At 42.8% G+C, this 22,078-nt stretch overlaps 1 protein-coding gene across 4 annotated transcripts in view; it reads left to right on the top strand.

The window, feature by feature from the left end:
• The window catches only part of LOC137379474 (SLIT-ROBO Rho GTPase-activating protein 1), a 278,218-nt gene that overhangs the window by 145,277 nt on the left and 110,863 nt on the right, over positions 1-22,078 (top strand). For all 4 annotated transcript variants that reach the window (XM_068050344.1, XM_068050343.1, XM_068050345.1 and 1 more), the window contains exon 4: positions 19,156-19,218. In XM_068050344.1, the coding sequence (XP_067906445.1) occupies positions 19,156-19,218 (63 nt within the window). The remainder of the gene's footprint in view (positions 1-19,155; positions 19,219-22,078) is intronic.

Genomic DNA, 22,078 nt, shown 5'->3' with positions numbered 1-22,078 from the left:
GGCTCGACTGAGGTAAGACGCAGTTGAGTGCATTATCTCAGTTGAACCATGCTGAAATGGCAGCGAGCTGAGATCAGCAATGGCTGTGTCTAAGTGACCAAAATTAAACAGTTCACCTCTGGATAGTCTTTTGCACATTCCAGCTGCTGATTGGGGTATTATTGGAAGAAAGTGAGTTGCCTCGGAGAGAAGCCTACAAGGGAGGAAGAAAATTGGGAGGAGTGGGTAATAAATAGATAGAAAATGTTGAAAGAGTATTTTGTTGTGCACCATAGTTTATAGTAACTGATCAGATTCTGGTGGGAAGGGATATGCTGATTTACTATAGAGCAACATGAAGCAACTGTTGCTTAAAAGAAAAAATCCATGGTAAGTAGTGGTGTTTTATATGATGCGTATGCAATGTCAGTTTTAAAATGATTATTGGGAAAAGAATTCCCTGACAGCTGTAACAATAGAATTCTATTTGTGGCGTTGTAAATTAGAACCCTAACGATATGCCTTCATTGAAAACCATTATCCCGTTCTAGGCCATTGAACAGAAAGTTGAGCAGCCAGACTTACTGTGAACGCAAGAATGAATTCTACTAGGCCATTCAGCCCATTGAGTCACTTTCTTTCCATAGTCTACATGCAATTTTGTCGTATGTTGCATCTTCAGTGCATTACAACAGTGACTACGTTTCAAAAATACTCCGTTGGCTGTAAAGCGCTTTGGAATGTCCTGCGGTTGTGAAAGGCGCTATATAAATGCAAGGCTTGCTTTCTTTTTAATACTGAGGAAGTGTTACATTGTTAGAGTCCCCATATTTTGGATGAGATGTTAAACTGAAGCTCCATCCGCCTGTTGAGGTGAACATACAAGATGCCACGCCACTATTTGGTGAGCTCTGCCTGGCTGAGATTTATCATTTAACTAACGTCACCAACGCAGATAAGCTGGTTTTTAACCTCCAGGTTGTTTGTGGGACTTCACAGTGTACAAATTTGTTTCTGCGATTTGCATACATAAGTGACCACACTTCAAAAGTAATTGGTTGGATGTGCAGCAGTTTGGGACATAAATGGCGCTATATAACAGCAAGTTTCTTTCTTACACGGGCTCGAATCAACTTTTATAATCTCTTGAGGAAAAGTTCTGCAACATATGCTTGATTAGTTCAAACTCCCTTGAATGCAATCAGTCTTTATACCTGAAACAAAAACAAAAAAGTGCTGGAAAAAATCAGCAGGTCAGGCAGTATCTGTGGAGAAAGAAGCAAAGTTAACATTTCAGGTCTGTGACCTTTCACCAGAACTGGCAAAGGTTAGAAAAGAATTGGGTTTTAAGCAAGTGAAGGAGAGGGGAGTGGGGGATAGAACAAAGGGGAAGGTATTTGGTAGGGCAGAGGGTGATTAAACAACAAAGCTGTCCTGGGACAAAGGCAAAGCTGTATTAATGCTTGTGGTGAAAGACAAAGCATTAGTCCAGAGAGAGTGTTAATGGTGGAATAATGAGCAGTTACATGACTATATGAAAAGAAGGCACACGGTTAAAAGATAAAATATTAAAAAAGGCCATTCATGCTCTGAAATTATTGAACTCAATGTTCAGTCCGCAAGGCTGTGGAGTGCCTAATCAAAAGATCAGATGCTGCTCCTTGAACTTGCATTGATGTTCACTGCAACACTGGAGCTGGCCAATGACAGAGATGTTGGCATGAGGGTGGGGGTGGTGGTGCTGCGGGGGGGTTGTTGAAATGGCAAGCGACCGGAAACTCTGGGTCATGCTTTCGGACTGAGCGGAGGTGTTCTCAAAGCGGTCACCCAGTCTGCGTTTGATCTCCCCAGTTTAGAGGAGACTGCATTGTGAGCAGCAAATACAGTATACCAGATTGAAAGAAGTTCAAGTAAATCGCTGCTTCACCTCAAAGGAGTGTTTGGGGCCTTGCATGGTGAGGAGAGAGGAGGTAAAAGGGGGAGGTAATACACCTCCTGCAATTGCATGGGAAGGTGCCATGGGAAGGGACAAGGTGTTGGGGGTAATGGAGGAGTGGAGCAGGGTGTCAAGGAGGGAACGATCCCTTCGGCATGCTTACAGGGGAGGGGGAAGATGTGTTTGGTGATGGCATCACGCTGGAGGTGGCGGAAATGGTGGCGGATGATCCTCTGGATGTGGAGGCAGCTGGGGTGGAAAGTGAGAACAAGGGGAACCCTGTCGCGGTTCTGGGAGGGAGGAGAAGGCGAGAGGGCAGACGTGCAGGAAATGGGCCGGTCATGGTTGGAGACCTTGTCAACCACGGTGGGGGGGGAATCCTCAGTTGAGGAAAAAGAAAGACATGTCAGAAGCGCAGAAACGTTCACTTTGCTTCTCTCTCCACAGACGCTGCCAGACCTGCTAAGTTTTTCCAGCACTTTTTGTTTTTGTTTCAGATTTCCAGCATCTGCAGTGTTTTGCTTTTATTTCAGTCTTTATACCTGTTACCTGGTTACACAACTTGGTGTCATCTCCATAACTCAGCATTATTTTCAGAAAGATACTCCTACGTATCAGCTATGAATAGTTTGAGCATCGAGGTTGGTGCAGAATTCCCCTCGTTACTTTATCCCAGATAGAGCCTATTCTATTCATCATCATAGGCTGCCTTGCAGCAGATGATCAGTCAAACCAACTATTTAGCTTGTGATTCTGCATAAGCCAAGCTGATGTAATAATTCCTGAGAAGAAGGAAACCCAGTGCTGGGTCAAAGAATGCCACTGATAGTGACCACAAACAAAGTCTGCAGCCTCAATTGTCTTTGTATTCTAATTGGGAGTAAATGGAGCTCATGGAAGATGTCAACAACAACTTGCATTTATATAGCACCTTTAATATAGTTAAACATCCCAAGGTGCTTCACACTGTTAAATTCCAGAAAGCTTGTTGTGGAAGGATAGTGCTGGAGCCTATCTTTACTCAGTTTCACATTTATTGTGCAGAATAAAAGGATTACAAACAATCTCCACCAATTTGCTCTTAAAGCATTCTTAACTTTTAATCTTCCTACTTAGCTTCAGCAGATCAAAACTAGCATCAGGTCCAGTATGAGTGCACAACCAATTTAATTGACCAATCAAGTAAAGCCTGGCTACCCGACCCGAACCCGACTACATGTGTCAGGTTTGGATGGGGTCGGGTCTATATTTTGGGTCAGGTCGGGCTGGACTGCACAGGCTCCATGTATTATAAATAAATGCATTCTTACATTTTAGCGATATTCTAGTGGGTCGGGTAGGGCATGAGAAAAAATTCAAGGACTCTGGCTCCAGTCGGGTTCAGTTTGGCTGTGGTTGGGTCGGGCTTTATTTTATTTTATACCTGAGCAGGCCTTTACGATCAAGCATCGCAATTTCTCGGTCTCTGCTTTAGATATATCGTCTTTCTGTGATGACCTAGTACGATTAACCAGAATGGGAGTAACACTAAATAAGATTGTTGATTTAAAGTTATTGGTCTGCTTAATATCTAGACCAATATATTGAAAGGCTCCACAAGTCTGACTCCCAATCTTAAGTTCTGCCCTAATCTTATTGACAACATATTTCTCAAATTCTGCAGTCCCACCCCATTAGAAATCATCAACATGCATCATGAGGATGCTTGGAAGTTTCCCTTTATACTAATAAAACATTGCAAGATCTGCTTTTAGTTGAACACAACCAATTTTCAACAAAACAGATCTAAGCAAGAAATACCATACCCTGGAAGCATCATTAAGGCCATAGGCATATTTGCTCTTTTTCCATAGTTTTCCTTCTGTATCCCCTGGCTCTTTGGGTGGTTTCAAAAACACTTTTATGTCTGAAAAGTATCACCCTGCAGAAATGCGGCTTTTATGTCAATGGATCTACACTCCCATGAATATGTGGCCAAAAGAGCCAAGACGATTTTCAAGATTACTTTTCCAGCCGAAGGAGAGTCTACTCTAACATCGGTATCACCCAATTGCTCTTCAAAACCCCTCGCAACTAACCTCGCTTTAGCCTCGAGGCCCATTGGGAAGGACTTTTTCAGTACAAATCCATCTATGTGACAAGGCTGGCTGTCCCCTATCTAGTACCTCAATAAACACCAAACGCTCTCCAACTCTCTAATTCCTTATGTTTTGCTTCTCTTATTAGTTTATCCCCAAGTCATGAGGACTTCTGCTTCTAGTTCTGTTCCAAGACTGCTCACGAGCTTACATTTCATTGTGGAATCTGTTCAAACTATGGCCTCTGTTAGTACTGTGATTTCTTTCAAGACTAATGCTATAAGATCTCCCTTGCACACTATCGGAGGCTCTTTCTCCAGTACAGGATTGTTTCCTGATGCAAGAGTCGCTCCCAGCCTCACTATTAGAACTTGCATTGCGCTTTCTTATTCTACACTCTTTTACCCCATTCTGCCAGTCCATGGACCTTGCTCCTTGGCCATCATCTTGAACACTCAACCAATATTTAAACTTGCCAGTAGATTTTCCTACACGTCTCTCAATTGTTGCATCCCTCCATTTATTAGACCCCTCTGGAATATATGTTATCAGAGTATCTACTTGGGGCAATTGTCCTTTGAATGCAGTAGCTCTTTCTTGAGTGTCATGATCACTCATTACTATCCAACCCTTGATCTACTGCATTCTGTTCCTCAGGGCCTTCATCACAAAACATGATCATTTGAGGTACAAGGTACATCTTTTCCTCTATCGGCTGCTCAGATTCTGAGATTTTGTAATCAACCCTGATTAATCGTGAGGAATGAACCTTAACAGTTTGATTGCCATGCTTGATAACTACTGTCTTACCATCACGACCTATTACCTTACCAGGGCCCTTCCATTCCCTATGGCCCTCTTTTTTTATAATACACCAAGTCTCCTGAATTAAGTTCCGCCTCAGAAGGCCTTATCCGATGCCTCAGAGCTCTTCGAATTTTTTCAGAGACCTCAGCCTTGATGAAAGCCCATCTCCCTACATGTAAAACATTCAAATGTGCAGAAAAATTGAACTTACTGAAGCAACTTCTAGAGCAAGAGCACTGTTGCACAACACAGAAGGCAATTTGGGATTCTGCCTATAGACTAATTGAAACGGACTATATCCTCCAACTATCTGAAACAAATTCTTTGCATGAACTGCCCATGCCAGGGCAGTTGTCAACTTGCAGATTGGCTGGTCAGCTAAGATTTTATGCAGCATTTCATCGATCGTTGCATGATTCCTTTCACAGAGCCCATTGCTGAAAGGACTTCCAGCTGCAGTATTCATAACCAGAATGTTCGTGTTTTCTCACATGTCTCTGAACTTGCCATTGGCAAATTCCTCTCCATTAACAGTCAGAAATTTAACTGGTGCCCCAAGTCCAGTCCCTATCCATTTCTCCATGATTTTATCTGTAATCTCCCTTTTGTCCTTGCTATTTATTGTTGTAGAAAGACTAAATCTAGTTGTGAGCTCTATAAAATGTACAATGAAAATATTGTCTTTGTCCCATACCTTTAAATCCACGGCAACTACCTTGATAAAGTCGTGTGCCAATGGAAGGCTTACAATAGGACGTGATGGCATCCTTCAATACATGGTACAGATGTCACACTTTTCACTAATCTCTGTTATCCTGGTATACACTTAATCGATCACACCAGCTTCCTTTAGCAGGGTTTTAATTTTTGACAAGGGTGAGTAAATTTTGTACGTTTAAGACAATTGTGCTTTTTATCTCTCTGATTCTTATCACCTGATGCAATTAATACTACTTTAACATTCTGACTAGAAACATCAGGTTTTGTTAAGGGGATTTAATTTCCGGAATGGAGAGCAGTCGAACCTCTTCAAACTCTTTGGGGGGAAAAAAAAGGAAAAAAAGCCAACAGTGACGTCACAGGGAAGCTGCAAGGTGATTGGTTGGGGAGTAACTGCTGTTGGGGAATAGCTCTAAATAGCTGGGTAAGTATCTAAGATAAGAAAGATTTCCAGTTTTTTTTTCAAATATAGTAAGTAGTGTTTTTTTTTTAGAAAGTTCTGTTGTAACGAGGACCAGGGAAGGAGTGCCCTAGAGTAATTGATATTATTTGACATTAAGATCTTCCAAAAGGTTAATTTAAAGGGTTAAGTCATGGCAGGAAAGCTCAAAGCCGTGGTGTGCTCCTCGTGCTCCATGTCGGAAGCCGAGAACATTTCCAGTGCCCGGGACAGGCATGTGTGCAGGAAGTTTCTCCAGCTGCAGCTCCTGGAAGCTCAGGTTTTGGAGCAGGAGAGGCAGCTGGAGACATTGTGGAGCATCCACGAGGCGGAGAGTATCGTGGATAGCACACATAGAGAGGTGGTTACACCGCAGGCTCAGACTCCACAGGCAGGAAGGGAATGGGTGAGCACCAGGCAGAGCAAGAGGACTAGGCAGGCAGTGCAGGAATCTCCTGTGGCTATTCTCCTGCAAAACAGATATACTGCTTTGGATACTGTTGGGGGGAATGGCCTCTCAGGGGAAAGCAGCAACAGCCCAATTCGTTGCACCACGGTTGACTCTGCTGCACAGGGAGGAGTAAAAAGTGTGGGAATGCAATAGTTATACGGGATTCAATTGTAAGGGGAATAGATATGCGTTTCTGTGGCCGCAAACGAGACTCCAGGATGGTATGTTACCTCACTGGTGCTAGGGTCAAGGATGTCTCAGAGCGATTACAGGACATTCTGAAGGGGGAGGGTGAATAGCCAGTGGTCGTGGTACATATTGGTACAAACGACGTAGGTTTAAAAAAAAAAAAAGGATGAGGTCCTAAAAGCAGAATATAGAGAGCTAGGAAACAGTCAGAAACAAGGGAATTTATTATGGGAACAAAGAAATGGCTGACCAACTAAATGCATACTTTGGTTCTGTCTTCACAAAGGAGGGCACAAATATCACACCAGAAATGTTGGGCTTAGTGATGGAGAGAAACTGAAGGAAATCAGTATTAGTAGAGAAATGGTGTTGGGGAAATTGATGGGATTGAAGGCCGTTAATTCCCTAGGGCCTGATGATATGCATCCCAGAGTACTTTTTAAGGAGGTGGCCCTAGAAATAGTGGATGCATTGGTCATCTTCCAAGATTCTACAGACTCTAGAACAGTTCCTACAGATTGGAGGGTAGCTAATGTAACCCCACTATTTAAAAAGGGAGGGAGAGAGAAAACGGGGAATTATAGACCAAGCAGCCTGACGTCGGTAGTGGGGAAAATTCTAGAGTCCATTATCAAAGATTTTATAGCCGAGCACTTGGAGAACAGTGGTAGAATCGGACAGAGTCAACATGGATTTACGAAAGGGAAATCATGCTTGACAAATCTGCTAGAATTCTTCAAGGATGTAACTAGTAGAGTTGATGAGGGGGAGCCAGTGGATGTGGTTTATTTGGACTTTCAGAAGGCTTTCGACAAAGTCCCAATTAAGAGATTAGCATGTAAAATTAAAGCGCATGGGATTGGGGGTAGTGTATTGCGATGGATAGAAAATTGGTTGGCGGACAGGAAACAAAGAGTATGGATAATTAGGTCTTTTTCTGAATGGCAGGCAATGACTAGTGGAGTACCGCAGGGATCGGTGCTAGGACCCCAGCTATTCACAATATATATTAATGATTTAGATGAGGGAACTAAATGTAATATCTCCAAATTTGCAGTTGACACAAAACTGGGTGGGAGGGTGAGTTGTGAGGAGGATGCAAAGAGGGTTCAGGGTGGTTTGGACAAGTTGAGTGAGTGGGCAAATGCATGGCAGATGCAGTATAACGTGGATAAATGTGAGGTTATACACTTTGGTAGCAAAAACAGGAAGGCAGATTATCTGAACTGCTCTAAACTGATTCAGGGGAATATGCAGCGAGACCTGGGTCTTCTCGTACATCAGTCGCTGAAGGTAAGCATGCAGGTGCAACAGGTGGTTTTAAAAAAAAAAAGGCAAATGGTATGTTGGCCTTCATAGCGAGAGGATTCGAGTACAGGAGCAGGGATGTCTTGCTGCAATTATACAGGGCCTTGGTGAGGTCACACCTGGAATATTGTGTGCAGTTTTGGTCTCCTTATCTGAGGAAGGATGTTCTTGCTATGGAGGGAGTGCAGCGAAGGTTTACCAGACTGATTCCTGGGATAGCGGGACTGACGTATGAGGAGAGATTGAGTCGGTTAGGATTATATTGGCTGGCGTTCAAAAGAGTGAGGGGGGATCTCGTAGAAACCTATAAAATTCTAACAGGACTTGATAGGGTAGATGCAGGAAGGATGTTCTCAATGGTGGGGGAGTCCAGAACCAGGGGTCATAGTCTAAGGATACTGGGTAAACCTTTCAGGATTGAGATGAGGAGAAATTTTTTCACCCAGAGAGTGGTGAGCCTGTGGAATTCACTACCACAGAAAGCAGTTGAGGCCAAAACATTGTATGTTTTCAAGAAGGAGTTAGATATAGCTCGCGAGTCTAAAGGGATCAAAGGGTATGGGGCAAAAGCGGGAACAGGTTACTGAGTTGGATGATCAGCCATGATCATAATGAATGGTGGAGCAGGCTCAAAGGGCCGAATGGCCTACTCCTGCTCCTATTTTCTATGTTTCTGTGTTTCTATAATGCCCTGACTGGGTAAACTGGAAATTCACTGGCTTTCCAAAAACAATTGCCTTATCATGATCGATATCAATTTTCATTTGTGCCTTTTTTAATGAAGGTTTACTCAACTGAATAAGTATCTCACTAGAGGCTACATCAGTACTGATAAAGTGGCTTACCCCAGCTATTTTACATGGAATTACTACTCTCTTCAGTGACTTCAATGTGTTGTTATCACCAAACCTAAAGCTGGTAGTACTTTTATACTCCTCAACCTTGTGTCGATCCTCATTACTGAGTGAATCTAGATAACATTGTAACCAATCTATTCCGCAGACTGTTGATATGCAAATACTATCTAATACAGCACAGTTGAATGAAACTGCAACGAATACATTCATCACAGGACTAAAACACTTTGTGACTAGTACAATTCATTCAGATTCATCATTATCTTCCTTTTCTGCCTCAGAATTTTCTGTGTCGTGTGTTATTTCGAAGACTTTGCCCCTCCACTTTGGGCAATTCGTTGTATAATGATACTTTGAGTCACACCTGAAGCACCGATTTAACTGTTCCGTGGATATTCCTGGGATTCATTCGTCTATGATTGCTGTTCCAATTCTGTCTTCCACTATAATAGACCTACTAAAGGTGCTTTTATCCTCATTCCTCTGTGTCTTTAACTCTTCCATTGTACTTATTCCTATGTTCAGCATCAGGACCATTTCAACATCCAGTAAACATTGAGTCCTCCATTCTTTGTGTCACTGCAGAATTCCCTGTTTGTTCCAACAGGGCTGCAGGAAATGACTGTTTGCCTGGGAATTTCTTTAAGGCAGCAGACATCTGATCTAACGGAGTTTTTTTTCTGAGAGCTGAACCCCAGTTAGAACCAGGAGCCTGTCCAAATGCAACACCCTAGCACAATCTAGCAATTTAAATGCTAGCACTGAACCTGGGATCTCCAAATTGAATTACATAGTCTGTTAAAGTCCATTATCTATTCCTCCATTGAATAACCATCTGTTTTTTAAAATCTATCAAAGTCTGACCATGCCTCATGCATTCAATAGGTCATCTTGTAAATTTCATACAGGAATTCTAACGGAAGATCCAATCCTCCTCCTGTATCCAACTGACAAGAATCTAGTTCACAAAACACTTCTGAATTTACTTTTGGAAGTGACAATGGCAAGGTCATATCTTGTTTTCTCTTTGTTAGGGACATAACCTGTATACACGTGTCCATTTCATTCTTCCACTGGTCATATGGTTCAGACTCCAAGAACGTCGGAGGGTAATCATACCCTAACAATTTACACTTGCTTTCTGCCATATTTTCCACAACAGCCACTGAGATTTTTGTTTTCTATGTTTAAAAAAAAAAACAAATCCTAGTTTCCAACTTTCAGCTTTAGGCAACCATTCTCTGCAACCATGTAAATTCTAGAAAGCCCCTTGTGGAAGGATGATGCTGGAGCCCATCTTTACTCAGTTTCACATTTATTGTACAGAGTCGAAGGATTACAAACATTGTAGCTCCTCACGTAAACCCTCCACCAATCTCAGTAAGATTCTCCTTATCAGTGCCCAAGTAAGTCCCCAATTATTACCCTCCGCCTGCATATCACTAAACAATTGATACACCGTTAACACACAGCAGTGTCGGACAAAAATTTGACACCGAGCCATACAAGGAGCTACAGGTTACCAGAAGTAGGTTTTCAGGAGCAACTTAAAGGTGGAAAGAGAGAGGTACCGAGGCAGAGAGGTATAGGGAAGCAATTTCCAGATCTTGGGGCCGAGGCAGCTGAAGGCATTGAGCCACTGGTGTGAGGAAACGTAGTGGAGGATTCAAATGCACCTTTTGCAAAAACTGCAATGTTCTACCCCGTTACAGTGTTTGAGTACGTATTTAGAGAAAGGCAGAGCTGGTAAAAATAAGAACATAGGAGCAGGAGTAGGCCATTCAGCCCATCGAGCCTGCTCTGCCATTATGAACCCTGATGGAGAGCTGAGCAATAATCTGGTGGCAGAACCAGGCCATTCAAGCAGCAGATTTCACTAACCTTTTCATGCCCTATTTAAGGACTGGTACCTCTTTGGTTTCTGAAATGCAGGACAAAAAGAGCCTGCCCAAGAGTCAAAGAATGCAAGTATGGAACTGTTCTGACAAAGTGTGCGTGTAAAACTGGCAGAATATGCATAAGTCTAATAAAGAAGGAAAAGGCAGGTTGTCACGTTTTGGAGATATTCCTCCATCAGACCGTCTGATATCTGACCACTTCACCTGAAACACTATAACCTGTCTCTTCTCTTTACATCCATACAAACATAAGAATTAGAAGCAGGAGTAGGCCCTCGAGTCTGCTCAGTCGTTCAACAAGATCATGGCTGATCTGATTGTAACCTCAACTACACATTCCCGCCTACCCCCAAACTCCCTTGCTCATCAAGAATCTGTCTACCATTTACGAATGCTAACTGACATGCTGCTTATTGCCAGCATCTTCTGTTTCTGTTTGAGTGCAATCTGACTTTTGTAATCCTTTTTAATATATGTACTTTAAATGTTTGTGAATCTTTGCAGCCTTTGAGACTATGAAAGGGTTTGATGGGGTAGACGTAAAGAAGCTGTTTCCACAGGAGGCCAAAACTAGCTGCCATAAATATAAGATAATTGCTAATAAATCTAATAGGAAATTCAGAAGAAACTTCTCCACCCAGTGAGTGGTCAGAATGTAGAACTCGGCATCACAAGGAATAATTGAGGTGACTGGCATTGAGGCATTTAAGGCGAGGTTAGATAAACACATGAAGGAGAAAGGAACAAGAAGGATATGTTGATGGGATTAGCTGAAGAGGGGAGGGAGGAAGCTCGTGTAAATTTCACTGCAACATGGACCAGTTGGGCTGAATGGCCTGTTTCTGTCCTGTAAGTACAATGTAATCGAGGCAAAGATATCAGTGTTAGGATAGAAAGTGTTTCTATTCTGAGCGACTGGGTGAAGCTATCAAGTACTTTAAGGTGAGATGCAGACTAAAGATACCTCTTCATGCTGACCTTGTACTTTAACGTCCAACTTTCAAAGAGCTCCGTTGACTGCCAAAGCTGTGCGAATATTTTTCTTTTCATACATCGTCTATCCTTCAGACCTCTCTGAATGAGCCAACGATTTACGTCGGGCGGTTTCTTAATTCACAAAGCAACCTTGGAAGCTGTTGTGATAGACTTTCCATCAGTCTGGGCTGCATATGTACTTAGTGGTAAAAGGAGCGTCTGCTAACCTACTGGCCTAGTAACTCCTGAAACAAAATAATCCACATGTAGTCACAATGATGATAATATATTCAGTGTCTTTACATAAGGGGTTCTCAAACTCTTTGCTTCTGAGTCCCCCACCCATGTTATAAAAATTCCACAGACCCCCTCCCCTACTAAAATACATGTATTTTTTCTATATAAAAACTAGTTATACAATTAAACATTTACTATTTATTTTTGTATTACTTAATGTGAAACTTATGCTGAACAACCATTCTCAATTCCCACACCAGCATTCAAACCGAGCGTCACATGGCTTCTCTCCCCAATTAAAGTGCACTTGTTTTTAATGTTTTAAATTGCTCAAATACTAACACTGAAGTAATGTTTCATGTCACCACGAGGCAGAGGCGCTTCTAGGAAACTACATCAGACTACATCACCCTCATAGCCAGTACCGTCACCTCCCTCCACCATAGCTGATTGGTCGCATGATAGTTGCCATCCACTGAACTCGTTTAGGCGTCTTCAATGGCATTAAATGCCTTTTCAAGTTGTCGAGATGTTTTCAAAATGTTTCACCGAATGAATCACATTCCACTTGCAGTGACTTTGATTTGGTAGGCAAACTGACTCAGACAAATGTAGGTATTTCTTCTGGGTAGTAAGCAGTTACTTTATAAGTACAAGTTGCATTTTTTTCGACAGATTCTCTGTTTATTTTTGTGGGACCCCTAGGGGGCTGTGGACCTCCGGTTGATAAACCCATTTTTATATTGTTGCATAAGGAAATATTTTCTAAACTCCACCCCAACTTGGCATCTTGTGAGGCAGGAGGAAATCTGTTCGGAACATGTATTGCTTCAGGTGACCATTTCATTGCATTCCATAAAGGTGTAAGTAAGTTTTCAGTCTGTAATTTGGCCCATTGCACATCCAAGGAGTTAAGTCAGACAAATAATTCAATAGTTTTATCAGATTTAACCAAACCTTACAAGCACTTCCTATCATCAAGCATTGGGTTATTTTCAAATATGGCACAGGCTGTGTGTTTATATTTAAAATCTGTAAAGATCAAAATCACATCCGAGTAGTTTTTTTCTTCTGGTTCTTAGTTGTGAGTTGCTCCTGCTTTATTTGCTCGTGGTGTTGTGTGTCCCCCATCATGTGGCTTGTTTGTTTTCTTGGGGGTCTCACGCTTGTCTCTAAGCCTCCTGTGCAGTATGTGTTTCCAGGGATTGATACTTTCTTGTATCAGTGACACATTTTTCTACAACTTAAAGATTGAATCTCCCAACTTGACAAGTGAAAAATAAAGTTCTAAGTTAAGTACGTACCATGTCTTTGGGGTAATTCTCCAAGACCGCACCAGCAGGAGGGAGCCTTTGCCTGTTCTCAACATATCTTGGAAAATCATAGAACCAGGCAAGTTTACAGCACTAAAAGAGGCCATTCAGCCCATCATATCTATGTCAGCAGTCGAAAACTAATCCCACTGACGTTCTCCCTCATCATCATCTGCTTCAAATGCTTATCGATCTTTCCCTTTAAAGATACAGTGGTGTCTGAGGAATATCAGTGGGCATGCTGCTTTCCAATATGCACCTGTATAAGCAAGGGTTCCACTGCCAAAATATCCTTGAAAATTTACTCCTTGAAAGAAAGACTTGCATTTATATAGCGGCTGTCATGATGACCCTTGACAGTCCCTTGAAGCACTTGACAGTCAAGGAGTCTTACTAGTAAGGCAGATGAATTGAGGGCATTGATCAACACATGGAAATATGATATTATTGCTATCACAGAGACATGGTTGAGGGAAGGGCAGGACTGGCAGTTCAATATTCCAGGGTATAAAATCTTCAGGCGTGACAGGTGAGGGTGTAAAAGAGGAGGTGGCATTGCACTGTTGATCAAGGAGTCAATTACTGCCGTAAGGAGGGATGATACCTTAGAAGGTTCCTCAAATGAGGCCATATGGGTAGAACCTAAAAACAAAAAGGGGGCAATCACTTGGCTGGGAGTGTACTACAGGCCTCCAAAGAGTCAGGGAGAGATAGAGGAGAAGATATGTAGGCAAATCTCAGAGAGGTGTAAAAATAATAGTAGGGGGTTTCAACTTCCCCAGTATTAACTGGGATAGTCTTAGTGCAAAAGGCTTAAAGAGGACGGAATTCTTAAAATGCATACAGGAGTGCTTTTTAAGCCAGTACGTAGAAAGTCCTACAAGAGAAGGGGCAGCACTGGACCTAATCCTAGGGAATGAAGCCAGACAAGTGGTACAAGTGTCATTGGAGGAGCATTTTGGGGATAGTGAACATAACTCTAAGATTTAAGGTAGTTGTGGAATAGGACAAAGATGGAGCAGAAATAAAATTGGGGGAAGGCCGATTTCAGTATGATAAAACAGGATCTGGCCAAAGTGGACTGGAAGCAGCTACTTGTAGAAAAGCCTACATTAGACCAGTGGGAGTCATTCAAAGAGAAAATAGTGAGAGTTCAGAATCAACATGTACCCATTAAGGTGAAGGGTAGGACTAACAAGTCCAGGGAACCCTGGATGTCAAGGGCTATAGAGGATTGGATCAGTAAAAAAAAAAAAAAGAGGATTATGGCAGTTTCAGAGTGCTGAAAACAGCGGAGGTCCTAGAGGAGTATAGAAAGTGTACGGGGGTACTTAAAAAAAAAAATAATAATTAGGAGAGCGAAGAGGGGTCATGAAAAAACACTGGCAGGCAAGATAAAGGAAAATCCCAAGGTGTTTTATAAGTATATTAAGGGCACGAGGATAACCAGGGAAAGAGTGGGGCCCATTAGGGACTAAAGTGGCAATCTGTGTGTGGAGCCAGAGGACATAGGTTAGGTTTTAAATGATTACTTTTCATCTGTGTTCACTATGGAGAGGGACGATGTAGGTGTACAGATCAGGGAGGGGGATTGTGATATACATGAACTAATTAGCATTGAAAGGGAGGAAGTATTAGCTGTTTTAGCGGGCTTAAAAGTGGATAAATCCCCAGGCCCAGATGAGATGTAACCCAAGCTGTTATGTGAGGCAAGGGAGGAGATGGTAGGGGCTCTGACACATTTTCAAATCCTCTCTGGCCACAGGAGAGGCACCAGAGGACTGGAGGACAACAAATGTGGGACCATTATTCAAGATGGGTAGCAGGGACAAACCAGGTAATTACAGGCCAGTGAGTCTAACATCAGATGTAAGGAAACTATTGGAAAAAATTCTGAGGGGCAGGATTAATCTCCACTTGGAGAGGCAGGGATTAATCAAGGATAGTCAGCATGGCTTTGTTTAGGGGGAGATCATGTCCAACAAACTTGATTGAATTTTTTGAGGAGATGGCTAGATGTGTAGATGAGGGTAAGGCAGTTGATGTAGTTAACATGGACTTCAGTAAGGCTTTTGATAAGGTCCTGCATGGGAGATTTGTTAAGAAGCTAAGAGCCCATGGGATCCAGGGCAATTTGGCAAATTGGATCCAAAATTGGCTTAGTGGCAGGAGGCAGAGGGTGATGGCCGAGGGTTGTTTTTGCAAGTGGAGGCCTGTGACCAGTGGTGTACTGCAGGGATCGGCACTGGGACCCTTGCTGTTTGTAGTGTACATTAATGATTTACATGTGATTATAGGAGATATGGTCAGTACGTTTGCAGATGACACGAAAATTGGTGGTGTGGTAAATAGTGAGGAGGAAAGTCTTAGATTATAGGTTGATATAGATGGGCTGGTAAGATGGGCGGTGCAGTGGCAAATGGAATTTAATCCTGAGAAGTGTGAGGTGATGCATTTGGGAGGACTAACAAGGCAAGGGAATATACAATGGGTGGTAGGACCTTTCGGAAGTACAGAGGGTCAGAGCGACCTTAGTGTACTTGTCTATAGATCACTGAAGGCAGCAGCACAGGTACAAAGAACAAAGAACAGTACAGCACAGGAACAGGCCATTCGGCCCTCCAAGCCTGCGCCGATCTTGATGCCTGCCTAACTAAAACCTTCTGCACTTCCGGGGACCATATCCCTCTATTCCCATCCTATTCATGTATTTGTCAAGATGCCTCTTAAATGTCATTATGGTACCTGCTTCCACCATCTCCCCTGGCAGCAAGTTCCAGGCACTCACCACCCTCTGTAAAGAACTTGCCTCGCACATCCCCTCTAAACTTTGCCCCTCGCACCTTAAACCTATGTCCCCTAGTAACTGACTCTTTCACACTGGGAAAAAGCTTCTGACTATCCACTCTGTCCATGCCGCTCATAACTTTGTAAACCTCTATCATGTCACCCCTCCACCTCCATCGTTCCAGTGAAAACAATCCGAGTTTATCCAACCTTTCCTCATAGCTAATGCCCTCCAGCCCAGGCAACATTCTGGTAAACCTCTTCTGTACCCTCTCCAAAGCCTCCACGTCCTTCTGGTAGTGTGGCGACCAGAATTGCACACAGTATTCTAAGTGTGGCCTAACTAAAGTTCTGTACAGCTGCATCATGACTTGCAATTTTTATACTCTATGCCCCAACCGATGAAGGCAAGCATGCCGTATGCCTTCTTGACTACCTTATCCACCTGCGTTGCCACTTTCAGTGACCTGTGGACCTGTACGCCCAGATCTCTCTGCCTGTCAGTGCTCCTAAGGGTTCTGTCATTTACTGTATACTTCCCGCCTGTATTAGACCTTCCGAAATGCATTGCCTCACATTTGTCCGGATTAAACTCCATCTGCCATTTCTCCGCCCAAGTCTCCAACCGATCTGTATCCTCTGACAATCCTCATCAGTATCCGCAACTCCACTAACCTTTGTGTCGTCCGCAAGCTTACTATTCAGACCAGCTAAATTTTCCTCCAAATCATTTATATATACTACAAACAGCAAAAGTCCCAGCACTGATCCCTGCGGAACACCACTAGTCACATCCCTCCATTCAGAAAAGCACCCTTCCACTGTTACCTTCTGTCTTCTATGACAGAGCCAGTTCTGTATCCATCTTGCCAGCTCACCTCTGATTCCGTGTGACTTCACCTTTTGTACCAGTCTGCCATGAGGGACCTTGTCAAAGGCTTTACTGAGGTCCATATAGATAACATCCACTGCCCTTCCTTCATCAATCATCTTCGTCACTTCCTCAAAAAACTCAATCAAATTAGTGAGACACGACCTCCCCTTCACAAAACTATGCTGCCTCTCGCTATTAAGTTTGTTTGTTTCCAAATGGGAGTAAATCCTGTCCCGAAGAATCCTCTCTAATAATTTCCCGACCACTGACGTAAGGCTCACCGGCCTATAATTTCCTGGATTATCCTTGCTACTCTTCTTAAACAAAGGAAGAATATTGGCTGTTCTCCAGTCCTCTGGGACCTCACCTGTAGCCAATGAGGATACAAAGATTTCTGTCACGGCCCCAGCAATTTCTTCCCTTGCCTCCCTCAGTATTCTGGGGCAGATACCATCAGGCCCTGGGGACATATTTACCTTAATGCTTTGCAAGACGCCCAACACCACCACCTTTTTGATAACGACATGACCAAGACTATCTACACTCCCTTCCCTAGATTCATCATCCACCAAGTCCTTCTCTTTGGTGAATACTGATGCAAAGTACCCATTTAGTACCTCGCCCATTTCCTCTGGCTCCACACATAGATAGGTACATAGGTAGATAAGGTGGTTAGGAAGGCATACGGGGTGCTTGCCTTTATTATCCGAGGCATAGAATATAAGAGCAAGAAGGTTATGATGGAGCTGTTTAAAACGCTAGTTAGGCCACAGCTGGAGTACTGTGTACAGTTCTGGTCACTGCACTATAGGAAGGATGTGATTGTGCTGGAGAGGGTGCAGAGGAGATTCACCAGGATGTTGCCTGGGCTGGAGCATTTCAGCTATGAAGAGAGACTGGGAAGGCTAGGGTTGTTTCCCTTAGAGCAGAGAAGGCTGAGGGGGGACATGATTGAGGTATACAAAATTGAGGGGCATTGATAGGATAGATAGGAAGAATCTTTTTGCCTCAGTGGAGGGTTCAATAACCAGGGGGCATAGATTTAAGGTAAGGGGCAGGAGGTTTAGAGGAGATTTGAGGAAAAAAATTTCACCCAGAGGATGGTTGGAATCTGGAACACACTGCCTGAAGGGGTGGTAGAGGCAGGAACCCTCACAACATTTAAGTATTTAGATGAGCACTTGAAATGCCACAGCATACAAGGCTACGGGCCAAGTGATGGAAAATGGGGTTAGAATAGATAGGTGCTTTATGGCTGGCACAGACATGATGGGCCGAAGGGCCTGTTTCTGTGCTGTATAACTCTATGGCTCTATGAAGTACTTTTGAAGTGTGATCACTGTTTCAATGTAGAAAATGCAGCAGTCAATTTGTGAACAGCAAGCTCCCATTAACAACAATGTGATAACGCCAGACCATCTGTTATAGTGATGTTGGTTGAGGGCTAACCATTGGGCCGGACACCATGGAGGGCTCTTCTGCTCACCTTTGAAATAATGCATTGGGGTCCTTCAATTGGGTTGTGTACTTTACACAGCATACTCCTTTATTTACTGTTTGCATTTCTACTTGTATTCCTTTTTCACTACTGACTGCCTCTTTGAATTGCTCACACCATTGCCTCTTTAAGGGCTGCAAACCTGTGAGGAAATGGGATGAGAGCAGACTACTCGAATGTGGAGTGAGCAGCGACGCAGATAGGATGCACCGAATGGCTTCCTCCTTATCTGAAATGTCTATTCTAATCTCGCAAACCTCCCCAGATAGAATTTTTGCAATTGTTTTTTTTTAAATAAAGGATTATTCATTCGCTGGATGTGGGAGTTGCTGGCAAGGTCAGCATTTGTTGCCCTTAGAACCTCTGCAGTTCATGTGGTGTAGGTGCATCTTTATGTAAATGATTAAACCAGTCTGATCTGTTTTCTAATTTTAAAGAATACTTCTAATTAGTTTGAGTAAAGGGCGTTCTTTATTTGCTTGACGTGTCCATGCCCTTTAGCTTCAGTAGTTGCAAATGTGGTATTTCCATCAAGATAATAAGAATATTGACAATTTCTTTTTCGAGCAGTGCTGACTGTATAATATATGCTAATATGATCAATTTGGATCATTTTTAATATGCTTGTGTCAAAACCCATTCTAAAGTGATTAAATATTTTCTGATTCAGCTCTTTTTTTTCTGTTGTATTTGAAAACTTTTTTTGTTGAACTGCTTGTTGTAATACATTTCAGATTTATTTTCTTCTCAATGTGAAGTGACCTCTGTGTTCAGCAATCTAAGTGAAAAATGTCTTCCTCTTATTACAGAGCAAAGAGATCGGGTTCCAGCTGCACGAGGATTTAATGAAGGTTCTCAACGAGCTGTACACGGTAAGGAGAATTCTGGCAATCCAGCTGCCTCGGCAAACTAATAGTCAAACGTTTCATTACCCGTCCATTTTCGTTATGCTAGATGGATCAATGCAAGATTAGTGAAGGGGACAGACTCATGACTCTGCCCACTTGCACATCAGTCCTAAAGCAGCTTCTATATCAAAACAGGCGAAAGGCTTTGGTTCGGGAAGGACATGTGGGGACAATTGACTACAAATAGAGGGAAGTGGGGAGTGAAAACCATTATAGTGTTAGCAATAACGTACTTTGTTTAAGTGTTCATAGAATCATAGAAAATTTATGGCATAGGTTTGTATAACCACTTGACCAGCCCACTCCTACTTTCCATCATTAATATTTTTAGTAAGTGAGTGTGTTCTTTGTCTTTTTTTTAACAACTAATGACCTATTCCATTAGCCTTTATACCTTTTTTTATGGAGCGATACCTGGTGGTGATGTCTAACTTGCTACATTCCCAAGGAGCATTGCGAGGTTCCAATCAGAGCACAGTACCCATAATCATACATCTTTATACAAACTTCAGGCCCACCAACTGCTATTACTGCATAGGTACTGCTTTGAAGCCAGCATCAAGCTGTACCAATATATACCACATGGTAGGCGGTCTAATGTCTGTATCCTCTCCCAAGCCAACATTCCCAGCATCGAGGTGCTAATCACCTAAAACCAGCCTCGCTGGGTGTGCCACGTGACTCACATGTCTGATACCAGGCTGCTGAAGCAACTGCTCTACTCTGAGCTTCACTGTGGCAGGACTCACAGGAGGAAATGCTTTCGGGACATTCTCAAGGCATCTCCCTGAAGAAATCCAGATCACTGACTGATGAGAGTCCTTGTCCCTCGACCACTCAAAGCGGAGCAGGTGCATTCAGGAAGGTACCGAGCACCTCGTGAGGTTTCGATGGGAGAACGCGGAAGCCAAGTCCAGGCAGCGGAAGGAACGCACCTTGCATACAATAAATCGGAATGGGAGCCTAGCCATTGTGGATTCCCCTTCTCCAAGTAACCTTTTATTGTTCTGGAGTTGAGCCAAGCCCTCACTCCAGACTCTCTCTGTAATTTTAACATGAAACCAACACGACTGTACAAAATAAGTGCAGCCTGGAAGTCGTTTGTGGTATGTGATGTGATTTGGCTTATTTCTGAGAGAGACAAGAATGAATAAATCCAAGTTTGTCTTTTGACTGTTGCTGGGATGTTGCACTGATTTGTGGTACTTCAGCATTTTGATTATGTTGATTGTACAAGTGATATTGAATTACTGTTCAGTACCCGAGATTGATCTCCAAGAGTTCAATCTTTGCTTTTACCATTAATCCACCCAAGATTCTCTGCTGTTTTGCTGGTACTGATTACAGTAGTACAATTTTAATGGAAATCTGTCGAATCAACTTATATATAGAAACTCGGCTTGACAAGTATATTTTATTGAAATTTTTTTTTTTCAACACATAGGCTTTCCCAGGCAAACTCTCTGAGGTTTGGGAGAAATTATTATACAATTAAGCTAATTTTCAGGTGCAGTTTGAAATGAATTGGTAAAATTCATCATTTGTTATCAAATATGATCATTACCAATTGAGTATTCGAGTGTTTTATGGAAAAACCTTGTTTTGATGCAGCTGGTATCTCAGTCAAATGGCAAGTCATCCTATAAATCCTACAACATGAAGAAGGCCATTTGGCCCACCATGCCCATCCTAGCTCTTTGGAAGAGCTATCCAATGAAACAACTCCTTTTGCTTTTTTCCCATAGCCCTACACGTTTCCTTTTATGTCCCGTTCCCTGTTGAAAGTTTCTGTTGAATCTGATTTCACCACCCTTTCAAGCAGTGCATTCCAGAATGCAACAGGTGTTTGGACAGTAGCATTTGGTAGCTGAGACTGGGGCCTATAACAGCTGCGACCAATACTGTCCTCAAAACACAGACAATTTTGCATTCCTCCAATTTTGGCCTCGTGTAGATTCATCACTCCGCCATTGGTGGCTGTTCCTTCAGTTGTCTAGGCATTATGTTCTGCAATTCCCTCCCTAAACCTCTCCGCCTCTGCAGCTCTCCCTCATCCTTTGAGACAATCCTTAAAACTAATCTCTTTGCCCGAGCATTTGGTCACCTACCCTAATATATCTTTTTATGACTTGGTGTCACAGTTTATCTGATAATGCTCCCATGAAATGGTTTACTATGTTAAAGGTGTTATACAAATGCCAGTTGTTGCTGTCCACACAATATATTAATCAGAAGTGAGAGTCCTGGTGAAATTTTGGTTACCTCCAACTGCAGCATCACTGAAGCAACTGTATCCTTACTGCAACCATAGTGAGAGATCTTCTATGACCTTTCTAGTCTGCATTTCTCAGTGCCACACTATGTGGTCTGCTTCTCTGCTTAGGAATAGAGGCACTGCTTATTGGTTCTTTATAAGCAAACCGATCTATGTTTTATGTAAAACACCACTACACTAGTTCAGAATTACTGGAGAAACAACTGGGAGGAAAGTGCACTGTGTAAAATAAGTTTATGTAATGAGTAGTAGTGAGGGATCAGTGGATGGGACACATCCGCACAATGGAAGATGGTCGAGTACCTAAGGGCCTTCTGTATGGTGAGGCAGCCGGGGCCAGATGACCAGTGGAGTGTCCAAACTTCCACTTCAAGGATGCTTGCAAGCATGACATGAAGGCTCTAAATGTCGACTATCGCACTTGGGAGTCACTAGCTGGTAAAAGAGGGAAATGGCGACACATCCTGTGGATTGGTGTGGACTACCACGATGACCAGTTGCAACAGCAGCTTGGCATCAGGCGTCAATGTCAAAAACAACAACTCACAG

The sequence above is a fragment of the Heterodontus francisci genome, chromosome 18, assembly GCF_036365525.1.
Source record: "Heterodontus francisci isolate sHetFra1 chromosome 18, sHetFra1.hap1, whole genome shotgun sequence".
Classification (NCBI taxonomy): Eukaryota; Metazoa; Chordata; class Chondrichthyes; order Heterodontiformes; family Heterodontidae; genus Heterodontus; species Heterodontus francisci.
This window is presented reverse-complemented; position numbering and strand designations above follow the sequence as displayed.